The 20,160-nt window shown below is 36.6% G+C and overlaps 1 protein-coding gene across 1 annotated transcript; it reads right to left on the minus strand.

Moving 5' to 3' along the window:
- Positions 1–5,412: 5,412 nt before the first annotated feature.
- Positions 5,413–9,423, minus strand: lta.L (lymphotoxin alpha L homeolog). The gene is made up of 4 exons (XM_018230153.2): positions 9,214–9,423; positions 8,440–8,479; positions 6,766–6,822; positions 5,413–6,682 (listed from the first exon to the last, which is right to left on the minus strand). Exons 1-4 carry the CDS (start codon positions 9,313–9,315, stop codon positions 6,255–6,257), a joined length of 627 nt encoding a protein of 208 aa, XP_018085642.1. The 5' UTR covers positions 9,316–9,423; the 3' UTR covers positions 5,413–6,254.
- Between the last annotated feature and the right edge of the window lie 10,737 nt (positions 9,424–20,160).

The raw sequence follows: 20,160 nt of genomic DNA on the forward strand, positions 1-20,160 counted from the left end.
GCAATATGCCTGGTGCTCACTGGCAGAGGTTCGGCAGCCCCACAACAGAGTACAGCAAAGGAATTCCAACGGCACACAGGACTGTGAGAAATCTTCAAAAATTTATTTCAATGCGGAGTGCGATGCAACGTTTCGGGGAGTAAAACCCCTTTGTCAAGCATGCATCGCACTCCGCATTGAAATAAATTTTTGAAGATTTCTCACAGTCCTGTGTGCCGTTGGAATTCCTTTGCTGGTAGATATGGGTTACATTGTCTCAGTAGTGGGTGCGCGCCTCCATGCGGGTTAGCCAGTAGGGTTTGGAAGGTGGGCAGGTAACAATTAGGAAGGGTCAATATTGGGATTTGGTGAAAAAGGTGGTAAGCCCACAAGCAGGTCACACAGAAAGATATGAAAGACAATCCTTATAGGCAGACAGCAGGGGCTGTTCTCATGGGATTCCATTGCTGAAGATGCAAATAGTGGCTTTGTGCGACTCGCTTTAAAGTTTCATATTAGCTGTAGGTGGTGACTGTAATTTAATGTATGTTATTTTAGTTAGAAAATCAATAAAGTTTTGCTGAAGCACAGGGCTTATAAGGAGCATTGGTCTCTAGCCCCCATTCCTGAGGGCTCCCTGTTGCTGAGTTACAATTCCCAGTAGGGCTGCAGTAATAAATGAGCAGAAGGTGCATCTGCCCAGAGATTACCTATGGGGCTGTGTGGGCCTACTGTCCTGCCTCACCAGTCCACCGCTAATGTTGTGTCGGCATCCACAGCCTGCTCCCTGAAAGCTGCCCCATGACATTAGTCATACTGGAGTAAAATTAGCAGAACGGTGTAAGAACTTCAATTGGATATTTGGCCAGGGTCCACCAAGGCCTTAAAATGGCCCTGGTTCCTAGTGCTTTTAGACAGCCAAATTAGGTACTGAACTTGTAGGTGCTGAACTGCTGTTACACTTTTCATCAGCTATATTAAGCACTGATGTATTATGGCCTGTACAGTTGATGACAATCTACAATTTCAAGCCATTTAAAAAATAAGATTCATTTGCTAAAGGTGTGCTCTTCTATAGTATGTATAATCTAATAGGACATTTTGTATTGTGGTGCCCTCTAGTGGTAAGTTATTCACCTTGGTTATAGAATCCACAGAATGATTCTGCATAGTCCAAATGACTTTATTAGTTACTTGCACAAGATAAGTATTATGATATTTGGACTAAAAATATATATTAGTACTAGATTAAAAAACGATCTCCCGTTTTTATCAGGTCTAAGCAGCACTAATTCACAATGCTATCCATATAGCAATAAGTATACCGAAATATATTTTCTCTTTCAGCCTTAATAATAAAAAAAAAAGAAATTAGTAAAATAACTAATCTGAGTAGCATTAAGACAGACCCCGATAGATGTCTGCCAGTGATAAAGATATCAGGAAGCAATAGAGCAGAGAAGAACATATCACGACCTTCAATCTACAGGGGAAACCCCAGCAGAGGTTTATATTTTCCCTACACCACAGATTGCCCTTTTATTGTGGGGAATATTGTACATGAAAGAACTCAGACCTTTCTTATGTGGGGTGAGATTGGAAGGAATGCCCCACTGACAGAATATATGGCATTCCCCAAAATGATCTCATTCCTAATGAGTTACAGCATAAGCTGCAAAAGTTATTTCCATAAAGATTTATCATGGTGACTATTATATAGTGAACAATGTACCCCTATTGTTAAATATAAGGATACTATAAAGTCCCAATGAGTGCCATGACCATATAAAAGTGCAAGTTTGAAATGATTTTACACAGGTCCTAGAACTCCAAGGTGACTTTATATCATGATATTTTATAACAGGGGGTACATTATTTATTATAGTTCACATGTTTTAGTGAGCCATGTGACAGAAATGCATTGTATAGGAAATAATTTACATGATATTCAGGGCTTTATTATTCATTATAATATGCAGCCATTGCACCTCCAGTGTCTCTCTTCAGGGAGCTCCCTGCCTTTTCTGAATTTTTTTCTGACCCCAGCCCACCTCCTCTCCTATATCCTTTAGTTATGGGTAGATCAAGAGAGTTGGCCCATGCCTGACCATAAACTGCCATCTCTCAACCTCTAACCAACAGTATTTATATAACTGAGTCTGCCCTGCCCCAAGCTGATGTAATCAAAGAGGCCGGGTGAGACAGGCACTAGTATATAAATAAATCACTGCCCAGAGCAAGAGGCAGAATTAGAGTGTGCTGATGTCACTGATGGGTAGACAGAGTTTGATATGCTAAAAAAAGTGTTAAGCTGACCTAAAGCCACTGGAACTGTGGGTTTCAGGGCGACAGTGCAAGGCTAGAAGTATCCTTTTCTTGTGTATCTCTGGTTGTCTTTGGGGCTTCTCTGGTGTTTATTCCTCTTTGATGTATCACTACCCTCTGGCCTCCCTCGGCTTCATGACATTCTTCTGTTCCTGTCTGTAGTCATATCACATCAGGCGACAGATAAAAGGGATTGAAGAAGTAGGGAGAGTGGGCTAAATGGTGAAGGAATTGGTTGGGGAGTTGGTGAACAAGTGGGTGGGGTACAGACCATAAGAGAGCACAGAATGTGCCTGCAGAAGCTTGGGGTGCTGGGTGAGATATTAACACATTGCAGTGTGACGTGGTGGAATTTGTGCAGTTATACAGTAACCACTATCCTGTAGCTGTAGCACACTGTTATTTGGAGTAACTAGTATCTGTATGGTCATTTAACCTGCATTGCAATTATTCTATTATATAATGTAACAAACAGCTGTACCACACTACTGCTCTATGCATAAAAGACAATCTTATATTAATTTGTCATACAGATCCATTTGGGACTTTTAAGATTAAAAAAAATGCTAGAAAAGTTTACATCATGCATGAGTTACTGCCTTGTGACTGTTATAATAAGTGCCCCATGAAATTCTTATGCAACGTTTCGAGTGACACTCCATTCTTTATCAAGCATGCTTGATAAAGAGTGGAGTGCCACTCAAAACGTTGCACAATGTTGCTGTACTGCCATGCAAATATCTGCAAACATTAAAGGCGGTTTTATTGAAAAATCTTGGAGTGCTGTTAATGGATATATACTACTGTGAAAGGAGCCGTTGTGAACAGGCTTGTGAACTTGCACCCTAAAAGAAATTGGGCCAAGAAAGTAAGTGCAGTTTAATTGGTTTTGTTTATATCTATGGGACAGGCAGGGTGTCTTCGCCTAGCTGCTATATTTTGGGAAAGCTTCTGGACAAGCAACATGCTGATTGGAGAATTTGTCAGATGGATCCAATTAGAGCCCAATCACAGCACCTAGTAGCACAAGGCCTATTATGTCAGGACTTAATATGCTGACACAAGGAAGACTAGAAGGACAATATATTTCTGGTCCCATTGTGAGGAACCTGATGCTTTATGTGAAAGGGGTTTTCAGATTGCCCACAAGGAAATTCCCTGTCATAATTTTAGCCCAGTATAGCCACAGATTCACTTGGCAAGGTCAGTTTTTATTTATATTTGTCAAAAGTTGAAATGTTAATTATACTCAGTTGTGAGTTTACCAGTTTATCAGTTCTCACCAGCCATAAGACCCCTTCAGAGTGCACCAAATTTGTGTTAGGTTTCCTCTACCACAGAGGTTTCCCAGGTTTGCCAGACTGCCCTCAGGGAAGTGATATTGGTTTGTAAGAAGTCTGGTGTTACCAACAGGAATGACAATGTGAATGCAATAGTTTGTATCACATGGAGCATCACAGGTTCTCATATAACACTATTGCCTAAGAGATTTTAATTCCTAATAACCTACCTTTTTGATATAAAAACATCTAAATATATTTTCATATTACCATTATCTTTCCGGAGGATAAAGTACTTGTAGCGGTTAAAAACATTCTAACATACGTAATTACAAAAACATGTGTTCAGCCGATCCTTTAATCGTTAGTTTGTATTCAAATGGAAGTGGGTGAAACCCCAGCAGATTATATTAACCTGAAGTAAAATCTAATGAATACCTAGCACAGGTAGAATACACAGGACCTGGGGTTTTCCGGACAATTTGGATCTCCATACAAAAAAAAAAAACATTTAAAAATTATAGGATAGGATGGTTTTGCCTCCAATAAAGATTATACCTTAGCTGGGATCAAGTATAAAGTACAGTTTAATTATTAGAAAAACAAATATGTTTTCAAATTATTTAATTATTTCTTTAAAATGGAGTCCATGGGAGACAGCCTTCCCATATTTTAGAGCTTTCTAGGTAATGGGTTTCCAAATTATGGATTCTGTACATATTTTACACTTTTATACCCCAGTTCATAACCTTGTATTTATCTCCATGGAATATTATCTAGAAAAAGCCCCAATTTATTCAGGCTCACTATAAGACAATGGGGAGGGGGGCATTGATGATGCCAACAGGCAAATGTGCAGGAGTGTGCCCCTTAGTGATCATGTACAGATACTTTGCCTCCTCCTATGTAAAAGATACATAATGAATCTTGTTTGGACGTTGATCTTTGCTTTGTTTTCCCTGTTTGCTTCTTGGTTATTGATTAACAAATATATAAAACACAAACTACTTTGGTCTATTTAAAGAATAAACTGTTGAGAACTATAATCCGCACATAATCACTGAGACAATTTTCCACAATTACCCTTAATAAATAGCTGAATAAATAACATGTTTGTAAAGCTTATGCAATTAACTTGATTTGTTCTGGGAACCCATAGCAACCAAGACCCAGGCAGCATTTTTTTAAAAAAAAATCTGATTGCTTTGCCATGGGTTACTAGACCTAGAGCAACCTTGCTTACAGAAATTCAGGGCATTCACTTCTTCTAATATAATGTTTTAAAATGCCAGCTGGTTTGTTATTAAAGCTCTAATTTCTAATACTTAAAGTACCCTAGAGTTTTGGAGAACAATTTGCAATTTACAAGTTGCTTTTTTTGCATTTCTTTGATTATCTCCATTTTTTGTTGTACAGCTTCTAAAATTAAAGACACAAAGTCAGTTTGTTTTTAGTTGCTTGCGTCAGTTATTCCAAGAGCTGAAAGCATTTTTAGTTGCAAGGATATAAACTAAAAACATAAATAATCAAAACAGTCCCATCTATAATATTCTAAAGGGTTATCTAAATGGGAATTTTCAATTTAACTATATAATTATGTAGAACAAAATGCTCCTTATTACAAAACTGATGAAAAATAAAACATATAATACTTAATAAATATATTAATTTAATTTAAATGTACTTTAACAGTTGATAAAGTAGCATGTTATAAATAATATTTTTGTTATAGAGAACATTAGAATGATTAAAACTTACAGGTATGGGATCTATTATGAAATGCTCGGGACATAGGGTCTTTCTATAATTTGGAGCAATGTGTCTTAATTTACTTAAGAACATTTAAAAAACCCCAATAGGATTATTTGCCATGTATCAATGGGTGAAATAGAGCTCACCACAGTGAGTTTATATTTTGCAGCTCTGTCCATTTTCAATAGGATTTAAAAAAGCATATATATATTTAAGGGTATACAAAAAATCACATAAAATTCTTCCTAAAATCCCATACAAATGAATAAAACATTGTGTAACTATGGCAAGCTCTTTTTCACCCATTGGTAAATATGCCCCATGGAAAAAGGCTGTCTTTGATAACATTGTGTCCACAAATTCAGCACTCAAATGAGGATGACATCTGCTTGTGTGTTCATTGGTCTACGTTCATTAATCCTTCTGACCATGTGGCAGACATCCTAAAAAAATAGTCCCAGTTCTAGTAACTCACAGTAAATTGTCAGCATGTAGCCAATTATCTGATTGGTTGCTATGGGATACTAAAAATGAAACAATTTTTTTAATTATGTAAATTTGGCAATTTACTCTTTCTTATTTCTCAATACATGAAATTTACTGTGTATGTTATGTGCCATAGATTATATTCAGGAATAAATAGAACTATTCCTTAAGTGAATATACTTCCTAACACTGGGTAAACATGCAATTGTTCAGAAACCCTTAACATGTTACTGAGAACTTGCCAGTGGCCATATTCAGTTGTAGCAATGCGATTCTCAGAACCAGCTCTCTCAGAGACCTGGCACAATCATGCCCATAATCACTTATCTATCATGTTAATCAATTCTTTCTAAATATAAGTTGTCTGCAATTAATCTTTCCTTGTACAAATACATGTGAAAGAAACAATAAATATTTGCATGTATCCTAATCTCATACGGCATAGAGGCCAAAGTAAGCCATTCCAGGCTCTAGTGTCAGATGGTTTTGTCCCTGGGTCACAGTATATAGTATATCTCCATTCGCAAGAGCAAATGTCCCTCCCAAAAATATGGATCTACTCCATGTCATACTTGATGCATGGGATCTTGGATTACGATGTTCGCTGCATGCTGTCTTCTGTGCACTCAGCAGGGAACTCTGTTCTCCAAATTGCTTGGACTGAAGCACCACACTATGTGACAGGAAAATTGACTTTCCATCAAGGCAAGTGTCCCCCATGAAAGTGGCCTGAGTATACACAAAATAAAGGCCATTCTTGGTGATTTGCAAGGTGTTGTTGTTAAGTAACAGCCCACAACAAATGAAGGAGTTGTCAAGATCACTCCTCCAGTTTAGCGAGTTTCTGATGAAGGGATTGGCTAAAAAAAGAAAAAGAATGCTTAGTTAAAATCACCACTTGCTATATGGAATCAAAAAGAATTGTGTTTCAGTTCTGCCTTACCTTCTAAATGTGCTGCAGGTTTTCTGCTTGTAGTGTCTTTAACTTTAATTTGAGTACCTACAAAAGAATTCAATAGCATTAAAACTTCAAAATGTCTTGAAACTATTACTTCAAGACATGAAATACATCCCGAGGAGCTGATGTACACAGTATATTGTATTGCCAGTGTGTTATATTATATTTGAATATATTGTTTCAAAAGTGTAGGACTGTGTAGGGTTTAGAACTGGTTAAATGACAAAGAGTAGAAAAGATCAGGCTTGGTCAGGGAATGTTGGAAAATCCCATGTGGCAAGTAGCACATTAGATAATGTCAGTGGGTGGCTCCTTATCAATTAAACTGGCCCCCATGGTGGGGTGGGGGGCAAATCAGTGGAAATGAGATCCAGGTTAAAGGTGGGGTGAATAGGTGCTACAGCCAAAAAGAACAACTTAAATAATATAGAGATCAAAATGGAATTTCAGTATAGCTGTACACTACTAACTTCTTTTTATCTACTTATTTCAACTGTTCAATATTTTTATGGAAATAACCCACAAACTTCCTGGTGAAGAGAGAGTAACACCACCCCAAAATATTACCTTTTCTGCACATATCAGTCAGTGCAGAGTGCCTGAAAATTGAATAAGTGCTGTTACTACTTTTATTGCACTGGATAATATATTGTGTCATGCCCCGTGTTGTATAGATGCACTATATAATCAGAACATATACATTTATGTCTGGGTACTGTAATCACTAAGTAATATATGCATTGTAAACTCAATGTGTCTACTACAAACCATGCCCCATATACTCCACAGCTTGGGTACAGTTTTTGACATCATTTTATAGTGATAGGACAACAAATTAACATCTCAGCATTCTAAAGCATTGAGTGACATTTGGTACAGGCTTCCAAACTGCTTTATATATTTTTCTTCAGTTGATGGTGTGTTTTTATTTACATAGTGGGATCATAGGACCAAGCTTGAACACTGCAAACAAAGGCATGAGGAGGGGATAGGGCACCACCTATCCCCTACAGAGTATGTTAACCTGTCCCTGACAATGCTAAATCACAGCAAGGGATTGTATAGAGGAGGGATGGTCCACCTGTTATTTTTAATGAACTACAACTCCAAAAAAGATACTTCTTCTTTGTAAAGCTCACCAAGTGATAGAGACCTTAGATTGTTAGTTCCACTAGTACAGGTACTGATGTGAATGATGTAAAAATAATATATCTACCAGCACTTTTAAGAGCTTTAATACATAATATTCCATAATAATTCATCATTGTTAAGTGAAAACCCAATAAGGCATTACAAATTCCAAAGCAGCAGGCCTAGACTCATTTCAAGTTTATAAATAACCAACAATCAGTTTCAGAAGAAACCAGCACTTAGCGGTGTTATTAGCTGCCAAAACCTTTTGTTGGCTGTGTGCACATGTTTAAGGCTTCAAATACTTTTTTTACAGTGTATGCTGACAATAACAGATTTCCACAATAATAAAACTGACCAGTATTGGTGTCTTTACAAACTAATTGATGACTGGTTAAGTCAAAGTACAAGAGCACCTTTAAAAAACAACACCATCTCTGTATGTGAAGCTTTTGTCAACATCTACTAAATTGTATTCATTTCAGTTTACAACTGGACAGGAAGTGGCAGGCTTTGAACATTACGCACCTTGTTGGTCAGGAGCCTTCTGTATTTGATGCAGTTCTCTCTGTGGGTAAAAATCAGATTGCCTCAGTTATATACAATCTGTTTAAATGACATTTATCTCCTCAAAATGTCAAACAAAAAAATTGACCACAAGATCTATATAGCAGCTTGAGTGAAGAAACACAATTTAGTATTTAGAAATAGAATGATGTATATTATATCCTTGATTTGGGGAAAATCACTTTTTTATAGACACCCCCTTTAAACAAAGTTTCTTAACATGGCTAAATTCTCTAACTGTTGCTTCCCTACAATTTGCAGTATTCTTTGCCAGACAGCACTTGTACTTAAGCAATAGATGAAGAACCACAGATTATGCAATTTAGTAAAATTTAGCAGCCTGTATTTTTGCTTGTATTTTTAGTTCAGTTAGATACAGTACTTATACAGTATGTAACCAGTATGAAGTCTTATATAACTTATATATCTCCCATATATAATTCTATTCTATATATATATATATATATATATATATATATATATATATATATATATATATATATATATATATATATATATATATTCTATAAATCTATTCTGTATGACTAACATGCAGCTGCCTCCTATTGCAAACCAAAGAGGGTTAACTATATGCAAGTTACTTGCTTTGAGAAGCAATCAATATATATAAATGTATATATTTATGAATACAATTAAATATATATATATATATTTTTTTTTTTCTTCGTGTGATTAGTTATTAGTAAGCAATTAAATCACATTATTTTCTTTCACCTGAGTTGGTGTGCCACATGCAGGGCAAATGATGCAGAGGAAGGTCAGGAGTGCACCTATTAAGTGTCTTCTCAAAATCAACCTCTTAGGGACGCAGATCATTCTGGACAAAAATGTGATTGCGGTGTCCTTTGGTTCTGGTATATTAGCTTCTGAGATCTGTCAGGAGTGTGAAACCATGGTCTGATTTATAGAGAGCACAAAGGCAAGTGTGGGAGGAAGGGGAAACCCAGATTGAAGAGAGGAAGTAGATACGTAGAGACAATTCTAAGGACTGAAAAAAATGAAAATCCAAGAACAAGATACAGACAAAAGACTCTCAGAAATACAGTAAGATGGAAGAGTTATACAGAAAAAGCAAAGTGAGAGTAAAGAAATCAACAGAGAGATGACTATAAGGGCCAAATGATATGGTATAAAAATGAAACATTATTAGAGACAAAGGATATACTAAGAGAAAAAAAACAGAGCAAAGCATTTGTTAAAGTGGGAGGAGAGAGAAGGGGGACCAAGGATGAACTGAAAGACATACAGGTGGGTGGAAAAAACACTGGTCAAGAAAGGAAAATAAATGACGCACATAAATGGCTTTGTCAAAAAGAGAGAAAATAACTATTTGTAGCACTTTTAACCACTAAAGTCAAATCTCTCTGAAGTTGCCCTAGATTATAATGGAGTAAATGGGAACTTGATGAATGACTGTACCAAATGTGTGAGTGCTCTTTGCAGGAACTTCCTTGCAGTAATAACATCATTTAGTTTTTATTTAGTACCAATCTAATTGTATGCTAAATGCAACAAGTGGCCAAGGTAAGTAACCTGGCTGCTGGAGACAAAGGATAGAAGACATGGAAATGTCGTTATTGGTATAAGAAGCAAGGTAAATCTCCCTCTCTAGCATACTTTTAAAAGTACACTCACACAAAAATTACCCATTTGGAATTCTGTACCCTTTAAATCTATAAACCAGGGGTGTCCAAACTTTTTGCAACAAGGGCCAGATTTGGTGAGGTGAAATTGTGTGGGGGCCAACCATTCAGCCTCACATTCTTTGAACCAATAACATCATTTAACTCATTTAAACAAGGAATTGCGTATCCGTAGCAGTAATATTTGGGCACATTAGTGAAATGATCTGCCACTTGGTCTATACTGCTGCCTGTGTGCTGAAGGTGTTAGCAATAGACACGTATTGGTACGTAGTGACCAATCAGGTTTTTGCTAACTTGTAGAAGACTGTATAAAGCTAACTGCTGATCAGTTGCTATTTGCAACTGCACTTGTCCAACTTAGCACCTACTGTATGTTAATAAATAAGTCATTGAAAGTGTTCTTGCTACTAGCTTGAACGTTACCAAGGATGCAACTTTTTAAACCTTGTCCCAAATAGTTTTCATGCTTTCATTTCTGTTATATTTCCATAGTTTTCCCATATCAGTAAAGTGATATAATCACTATGTAATAATTGCTTGTTTTGCCTTTTTGAAAGTCACGAACAAAGGTTTTTGCACTATTGTGAAGTAGGTATGTAAATTGGAGCCTATGTATGCAACAAATATAAAATCCAAATTAATCATACAGTTTGGATTTTTGTCTCTTACCACTAGGAGATGCTACATAGAATGGTTTCCAAAGGAGAGAGCTACGCTTGTCCTCTTATTTTAGAATCCACTGATTCATTGTTGTAATCCCCAGAATTCTTGGGGGTGTAGCTATTTTATTATATTCAGGAGATCCTTCATTAAGGGATGATTGAAGAGGGGTGTGTGACATAAAGGATGTGGAATTAGGAAACTTCGTCCAATTAAAAGTATTAGGGGCAGCAGCCAAAGTTATAGACCTTAAGGTCCACAAATGCCTATATATAAATATATATATATATATATATATATATATATATATATATATATATATATATATATATATATATATATATTTATTACCTGACCAACAAAAGGCTATAGAGGATTAAAAAGGCATAGTTTGGTTATAAAAAAATCTTTTTTATAAAAAAGATTTTTGAAGCTGTAAACCCTTTTACAGAGGGGGTATTAAAAAGGGGGGGGGGAGAAACAAGTAAAGGGAGATTTGCTCCCATAAATCTTCCCGTATGTGACACGAAATATCAGAAAGAGAAAGTGAAGAATTGAAACTGGTTGAGGGACATTCTGCTAAACTAAACCACATCAGAAGTGTATTACAAGGAAATGATAAGATCAAAGAAAGTGAGAGGGAGAAACAAATGTGTCTTCTTCTTATAATTTGTCCCATCTATATATATACCATTTCATTTTATACGAAAAAGAAGATAAGATCAGATTAATTCTTACTGTCTGTTTTGATAAGGGACGTGGAGAGACATCTGCAATGAGGAAGGATGAGAGAGGAAATTATCATTTTTATTAGCAAAGATAAATGTATTTGCTCTTATATTACTAATCCCAACAACTGCCACAAACCAGACATTAGTCATCATTCCTTTAATGGGTTGAATTATTTTAGATAGCTTTATTTGTAAAGATATTGAGACAATGTAAAAATGGAGAAAGATTTGTTGCATTTCCCACTATATTCACAAAACTATTTCTCCACTTCTGTGAAAGTGTCTTCTAAACACACCGTTTCCAGATTATGTCTTTCATGTAACATGAAAATTTTTAACAACATTTTATTCTGAATTAGTCTTTAGCTCCTAAACCTGTCAGTCTGCAGTCAGGTGACTCTCTCTGAACCTGTGCCTTGTAATAATGAGAGTTATTTTCAGTTAAGTAGCAAAATAATGCAAATAAGCTTTTTTATATATAAAATGGCATAAAATACAATTTTTTAACTTGTTTATAAAGGGGCCTATTAAGCTTTTTATGCCAATGGCTCTTTTAGGGTTAAACAAAAAACATGTTTTTTACCTCAATAATAGACTGCTAATCCCCATGAATATGCTGAGTCCCCTATACTGCCACTGAATAGTGATGGGCGAATTTGCGCCGTTTCGCTTCGCCGAAAAATTCGCGAAATTCGCGAAACGGCGAAAAATTCGCGAAACGGCGCCGGCGTCTCGTTTTTGACGCCGGCGCCCGTTTTTGACGCCGGCGCCCGTTTTTTCGACGCCGGCGCCCGTTTTTGGCGCCGGCGTCCGTTTTTCGAAAAAAAAAATTTTGACGCCGGCGAATTTTTTGACGCGAATTTTCGCAGACGATTCGCGAATTTATTCGCTGGCGGCGAAACGCGCAAATTCGCCGCGAATTCGCGCCTGGCGAATAAATTCGCCCATCACTACCACTGAAATAGGGGTGAACAGAGCTTGACCGAAACAATGCAGAGCTGAGGACAGGAGGAAGACTTATACTCAGCTTTACTCCATTTTAAAAATGTCTGAAGAAAATGTTATTACAAATGTGTCTGTAAACTCCTTTTATTTCATTAAAAAATTAAACGTATCTGTTGATTTGAAATGTTTTTATGGATTTCCGTTTTTGAATATGGAGACAGTACTGTACTGTACTGTACATCAGTTTTAACACCACTTTTACTCCAAAAAAGTAAAACTTCACTTTTGTGAATTCTCCAATAATGTTAAAGTAAAATTAAGTCACATTAATACTGTTCATCAGACTTCCTACAGCTTTTTGAACTTGACATGAAAACTCCATAGTACGTTAATAAGTTAAAGGAACATGGGCAAACATTTTGCTATCAAACTACATGATTAAATAGGGCCCCTCAAGGACAATCACATGCAAATAGATTTTGAACTTTGAAATGAAAGGACAACTAAAATGTAACAAAAAATGACAAAGAAGTAGACTAGAAGTGTTATACATTATATCTATGACGTCTTTAATATCCCAAGTGTAGATCTGTGTCTCTGAGGCTACCCCTATTGCTTATTCACTTGTTTCTGGTTCCCTAAGTAAAAAAATTTGAAAAAATTTAGCGATTTGGGAAGTAAGCCCAAAAATTTCAGGCGATTCAGATTTTCGCTCGATTTTATCATGTTTTTCCACAATCCGATTAGTTTTTTTTTTTTTAGAATAAAATATGAGCTACACAGTATTCAGATTTTATTAAATAACCCCTTAATTTCCACTGATTGGATACAAGTCAGTAACCAGTGAGTTGAGGGGGGCACATGGGTCATAACTGTTTGCTTTGGATTGAAGGATCAATTGCAAACTCACTGAACAGTTATGTCCCATGTGGCCCCCCTTAAAGGTGCTGACTAACTCAGAGTTAGAGAGCTGCAAAAGTTAGTAGGAAGTTAGGTTCTGCTCACGAAAACCTTTATAGATTACATTTTTAGCTAACTAACTATATTATAAACAATGTTTATTTTGCATGGCCTATCTATTTATCCAGTTTTATTTTTACACTGAACTGTTCCTTTAAAATGATTTATTTGACAGAAATGTATGTACACTAAGAAAGGTTAAGTGAAAAAGCATCAAAGATTTTTTGACACCGGTGACAATTTAGACACCAGCAACGATTAACGGACGCCCATTGACTTTAATAGGCACCGAGCCAATTTTGCTGCCGGCGATTTGTCAGCAGTGTCAGAATTCGTGTTTTGGAAACTTTTTCACCCAATTTGTGGCGAATAGAAACGGGACAAATTCGCCCCCTAAACTACAGGGAATATTTCGTTTTAGATATGTAATATAGATTAATGCAAGCCAACTGGATTTTTAATCTTCTTTTTTTATCTTTTATGACAGGTGTACCAATTCTGTGTGTGTATGGGGCAACCCAGAATAGCAGTAGGCAACATCCCTTTGTATGATTGACAACTTGATAATTACATTTTGACCTTACACTTGTGTGGCCAAATTGTATAAATTTGCAAATCATTGGCCAGAATAATCTAAATTATATTATGTATATTATATTTTTTTATCCAGGGGAAATTACTACTCATAGGTAAATACTGGGATCTCATTAAAATGAAATAATTAGTGTTTGTTTCCATCCTTCAGCATTTTCTTATTCTTAATAGTTCAACATGCAAAAATAAGAAAGGGAAACAGGTGAGAAAGAAAGAAGAAAGAGAAGTCAAAATCCACCATTGATTTTAGGGACTGGAGAATGTGGTTCTAATTGTAAATTGCTTATAAATACAAATTGATCTCACTTTTATACTGGTCTTGAAAAAAAGTCCTGGCCGTCATAATGGTAGGTGAGAACAGTGACATAGGAAACGACCAACAGAGATGAGAAAGTGGAAAAGAAAGAGTGACAGTGTAATAGTGAAAGTCTACAATCTTCTTCATGTGGTTTAGTTAGTATGTCCCAGGAACTTCCCATAGAAACAGGGTTCGTTATTATTTTAATGCTATTGTACTTTTTGGCATTAATCCATTGTGCACTGACATTAAAATATAGTATTGGGAAAAATGCCCTTTTTACCAGTGGGCATAACATAAGAGTCCCATTCTAAAACAAACAGCAACATACTGTGGTAGAATGATTTCTCCCCTCTAGGAGTTGAAAGTTAACTGGGGTGCTGCCTGCCACTGCAAGGAGCAGAGGGAGATGTGACCAAGGGACTGAGAGTCAAAAGGGATTGAGGTGCTGCCAGAAGGTGAGACAGACCTGAGTGCTGGTAAATTTAATATCCCAGGAAGGGAGTCAGCAGGGCTTAGGGAGAAGCCCAGAATATTCCAGAGTGTGGAAGCCACCCAGTATGGTAAGAACCCCAGAGTGGGGAAAAGTTTGAATGCATGCTGTTAAAACGCTAATGAACTGTGTTTCTGCAACTTTATGTTGGGTAAAGTTTGCCTGAATAAACCTGTGTTTTTGTCTGAAGACATGGTGTCCCTGTCTTTATCTCCGCTTACCTGCCTACCATAGCTAATTTCCCCCCAAAATTACATGTACAGGCAGTCAGCTTGTCACAATACAAAGGTACACATCCAGATTGATAATGGCCATCTAGTTCAACATTTAGAGCTTCTATGTTATTAAAAAACCTGAAAAACCCTGAAACCCTAAAAATCCTGGCAATCAAAATGTTCTTCTTAGGACAGTTAGAAGTAGCTCCTTATGGCACAGAGGGGAATGAAAAGATTGAATATCACAAAAGGCCTCTAATTAACACATCCAGACTTAGTTTCTTTTAGTTCTAGTGTGCCTAACTCAGCTTTTAATGGTGCTTGAGGTGTCTCTTTGGTAACGTGATGTCTGTGGCAAGGTTCTCATTTTACATCATGGCAGAACCAATTCTCATAGGGACAGTTGTTACAGATCTGAAACATATTCAACTAAAGATACTGATGAGAGCCTTAACAGCAGGTAAAGAAGAAGAAGGCTAAACCTCATCCTTTCAGCTACAGCCCAATGTTTTGCATTTGCACAGACTTCTGCGCCCTCCAATTAACACTTGCTAGATGGCAAAGTAATACCTGTGACATGTCAATCTTGACGCAGGGACTGCATGACAATATTCTTGAGGGGATTCACAAAAAATTGCTGATGCTGAAACTAAATTTCACTGCAAAACTGTACCACTCAAAAAAATTGACTTATCCCTAGAGGTATGTAAATCAGCAAGACCTATCTCATGCTCTCATATTCAAACATACCAGCATGCCAAAAAAATCCTTTAATGAATCCAAATGTAATTTCATTCGTTCTGTATCTGGTATTGACAAGGTATTGCTGGGAGGCAGAGGAATATCTGTTTTGGCCAAAAATAGGGTCAGATTTTTTTTATAACTCTAGAAGACACCTTGGAATGAATTAAGATTTATTTGTGTTCTGTTGCTATCATTTCCTTTTTTCCTGACAAGACATTTCAAACCAGCATGTTAAATGTCTTGAAGCTTTGGACAATCAGAAATGGTAAATGAAAAGCGAAAGACTTGAAACACATGGCTGGAATTACTTTTCTGAGCTTGATTTACTTACCTGTAGAAGCCTCTTCTTCATGTTCCATGGCTTTGGCTATGGTTCTCCAAAAGCAATCAAGCAAGAACTTTTTGGTCATCTGAGATAACCCCAAAGTGGCTGAGCATGGGTTTGTGGGCCACTCAGTGACGTAATACAAAATCTCAGAAAGTTTGCTACATTTAATTAAAGGTAATAATGCAAATGTTTACAACAAATTTTGATATAAAATCTACAAAAAGTATATTAACTTTAGGGGCATATTTGCACATTCAGCACATTCTGTTAGAGACCTGCAGCAGGTTGGGTATAGGGTTGCCATTAGTGATGGGCGAATAAATTTAGCAGGTACGAATTTGCGGTGAATTTCCACGTTTCAATAAATCCGCAAAAACTTTGTGAAAATTCAACAGTGAAAAATCTGCATTGTTGAAAAAAGTTAGGCGCGCATCAGAATATTTGCACGCATAAACATTGTTGCGCGTCAAAATTATTCGGACGCCCATTGACTTTTAAACATTTGGCCAAAATAGGCGCGTATAACAATTGTCACGGGCATCGAAATTGACGTGAGTCAAAATAATAATGATGCCCATTGACTTCAATGAGTTTTGCAAAATTTTTGCTGTTTTCGCAAATTTCACAGGAAATTTGTAAATTTTTCAGCGAACCGAAATGGGACAAATTCGTCCATCCCTACAGTAGATGTCACCCTTTGGATCGGGAAGTAGGTGGTAACATCATATGGGATTGTAGTGTGATTTGTGTACTTATCTAAATTCTCACAATGAGCAAGCTGTATTGTATACTCATACTGAACTAATTGTAACTACCATACCATTCTGTAAAACAGTCATGAGCCACCATCCACATGTTCACTTAGCATGCTATACTGTAATATGTCTTTGCATATTAATTATCTGTTGTATGAGCAGAAATGGAAACAGCCAGTATCAGAATAAGTGGTCTGAAATTAGGCACAAATAGCAGTGATACAAGTATTCACAAATTATTATTAGGGAGTTATTTACTAAAACTCAAGTTCATCTCATTTTTTTATTAAAACAAAGTTGACCTAACTCCCAACCACAAATTGAACTCATTTATTAATAATTATTATCAAAAAAGTCAGTGCTAAAAAACTTTGCGACACATTTGAATAGTACGACTGACGCTCTGAAATCTCAACTTTATCAAATTGTTGCTACGGAAACTTGAATTTATCGGATTATTGGACTAAAATCAAAATGGATCACGATGTCAAGAAACATTTTAAGGGACTTCTGCCACTGACTTCAACATGAACTCGACAGGTTTGAGATGGAGTATTTTCGGATTTGGATTTTTAGCAGCTTTAGGGTATAATAAATCTCTAAAAATGTGAGGTTTTTTTTCCTCTAAAAATGTTTTCCCCTTTAAAAACTCGACCAGAAAAATTTGAGGTTTAATTAATGGGCCTGTTAATGTCTTTTGTGAATTTCCACATTATTATCTTCAAAATCGTGATACTGCTGTAAGCAGGGAAATACCAATTTAATTACTTTTGTGTGCAACCACTTCCTCAGCTATACCCTTTGTATAGTTTCATGACTCAAGAGGGAAAAGTAGACTCACTTGTAAAACAAAAACCTTGTATTTTTAAGTAACTTGAAAATAGGAAAAACTATTCCTCCTAATCTGTAAAATAGTAGATGCAGAGGAGACAGATTCTGTATAGTTGCTGTATATATAGATAGATAGATCGTTGGCCAGCTTAAATATATTGCAATATATGGACAAACAATCCCTGTTTTGTTTAAAGGGTAAGGCATTTTTTAGTAACAGTATGCACAAAATGTCGCTGTCTTAAATATATTGATAATGGGTTGAGTGCAGAGGACCTCTTGTATTTGTCTATATGTATTTTGTGATCACAGAAATAACAGCAGAATGGAAGAAAGCAGCACAACACCATTTTGTTGCAGGTGGGGAGCTTCGCCATTTATTATTTCTATGATTGACGTGTGCCGACCGTCTAGAGAGTTTTGCATCATCTAGCAGGAATTGGCATAGGAAAGGCGAGGGAGGTGCGGAAATTTTCACATTTTGTGGTCACAGCCTCATTGCACCCCTGCCTAATGTTTTTAAAAATTAGTGGTGAGCACAACTTTCCCTTGTTTGTTATAGATAGATAGATCGATAGATAAATATATACTTCCCTACATAAATATATATGTAGGTAAGATACTCGACTGAATAGTGGCCCAGATGATAACTGCAAATAACACAAAGCCTACATCTGTTATTATTCATGTACCACTGCCTCACCTCAGTTGTCTTAACATTGAGGTGGCCCTGAATGCTAACATGTTTTGGCAATGGACATTATTGTGCATGAACCACCCAAGATTTCCAGATGTGATGGGTGCTAGATAATGTACAAAGTAGCCCCAGTACCAGCCACCTCTCAGGTACCTATCAGATATGGAAAAGAACTGCAAGAATTCAACTCCAAACACCTCTCTAACACAGACCTTAAAGTAAGCATGAGCTTGGAGCTTATGGCGGTTGTTTATTTATTACAGGGTTACAGCGTTAAATTTAGGTCATTTCCTGTTCTTTGGTGCAAACCACTTTGTATTCTAACCCATTAGGCCTGCACAATAGCTGAAACGTCATTGCCATTTCTCTGCCCACTCAAAGTGTCTCTATTTGACATTCTAATTGCATATATAAACAAAAAAATACACATATACATAACTTTGCTTAGTTTAGTTTCACTTGCTAATATGCACACTTTATTAATTCAGCTGTCGCTAAATAACAGGGCTAGACCCCATATTTATCCCTGAGATACACTAACAGACCTGATGCCCAGATGAAAGAGAACCCATTTATAACTCCCTGCTCTGATTCTTAGTCAGTTCTCTAACCAAGTGTAACCCCCCAGCACCAGTATGCTAATTTTATACACAAGCCTGTGTTCTGAAACAATATAAATGTAATTATGTATCTCCCCTCAACTTCCTTAAGCTTACAGGACCTCATTATAGAAGCTAATCAGGTACGAGAGCTGCTTTGCAAATCGATGTTTACGTATTCTGTATTTATTAATTTTTTCTCTAAAGTATTCCTGTATAGAATCTTTTTTTTATATAATAACAATATTATTATATATAAATGTCTTTAGAAGATGTTTTTAATTTTAGTAATAAATGTTTGAAAATGTTTCTAGTACTGTATCTTGAGTCTAAATCATAATCCCTTTATAAATATTTGTATGAGCAGAATTAAAACAGCAACCCTTATATTCATAAACATGAGAAACATAAGTCTGCCTGTTACTGAACTTCCTTCATTGGGTGGATTACTGTATATAGGGATCTTATTTAATCGTATCAGGGGCTTTTCTCATGTTAGCTACATTTAATGCTGTACATAAAATGGAATCACCAAATATTTTCTGACATTAGAGGAACTCTGGATTTATTGAAATCCTAGACCTGGTGGCATCTCCACAGTGGGTTCTACCAAAGAACCTAGCCTGGTGAGGGTAATTACTTAGGGTGAGGCACGAGGCAAGTAAATACCTTCTATTTTCAGAAGGCTTTATGCTACATAAATCACCTCTGAAATGCATTCAGACAGCAGTGGCAGACTTTTATCTAAATAAAAGACAGTGAAGGACATTTAATAAATGAAAATAATGTTGTAATTATATTTATGCATCAATGAGATGGAAAAGCAAGCAAAAGCCTATATATACCTGATAGAAGGAAGCCAGTGGCAGATTAATGAGATGTGGGGCCCCTAGACTACATCCACAGGCCCTCTTCTACTAATGGGTCCCTATTACATGCAGTTCCAGGCACGTGTACACCCCAGCTCTCTACGCCAGTTGGGTTTATTGACATTTCTGGATCTGCACACATCCACACATGCACCTTGCTTAACGTCTTATCCCAGCAGCACAAATAGAAATAAATATAATAATTGAGAAAAGCTAGACAGGTCCCTGATCAGACTGGGCTCCTAGGTTATAGCCTAGGTGACCCTGTGCATTAATCCACCCCTGAAGGAAGCCCT

This window comes from Xenopus laevis, chromosome 8L, assembly GCF_017654675.1.
Source record: "Xenopus laevis strain J_2021 chromosome 8L, Xenopus_laevis_v10.1, whole genome shotgun sequence".
NCBI classification, from domain to species: Eukaryota; Metazoa; Chordata; class Amphibia; order Anura; family Pipidae; genus Xenopus; species Xenopus laevis.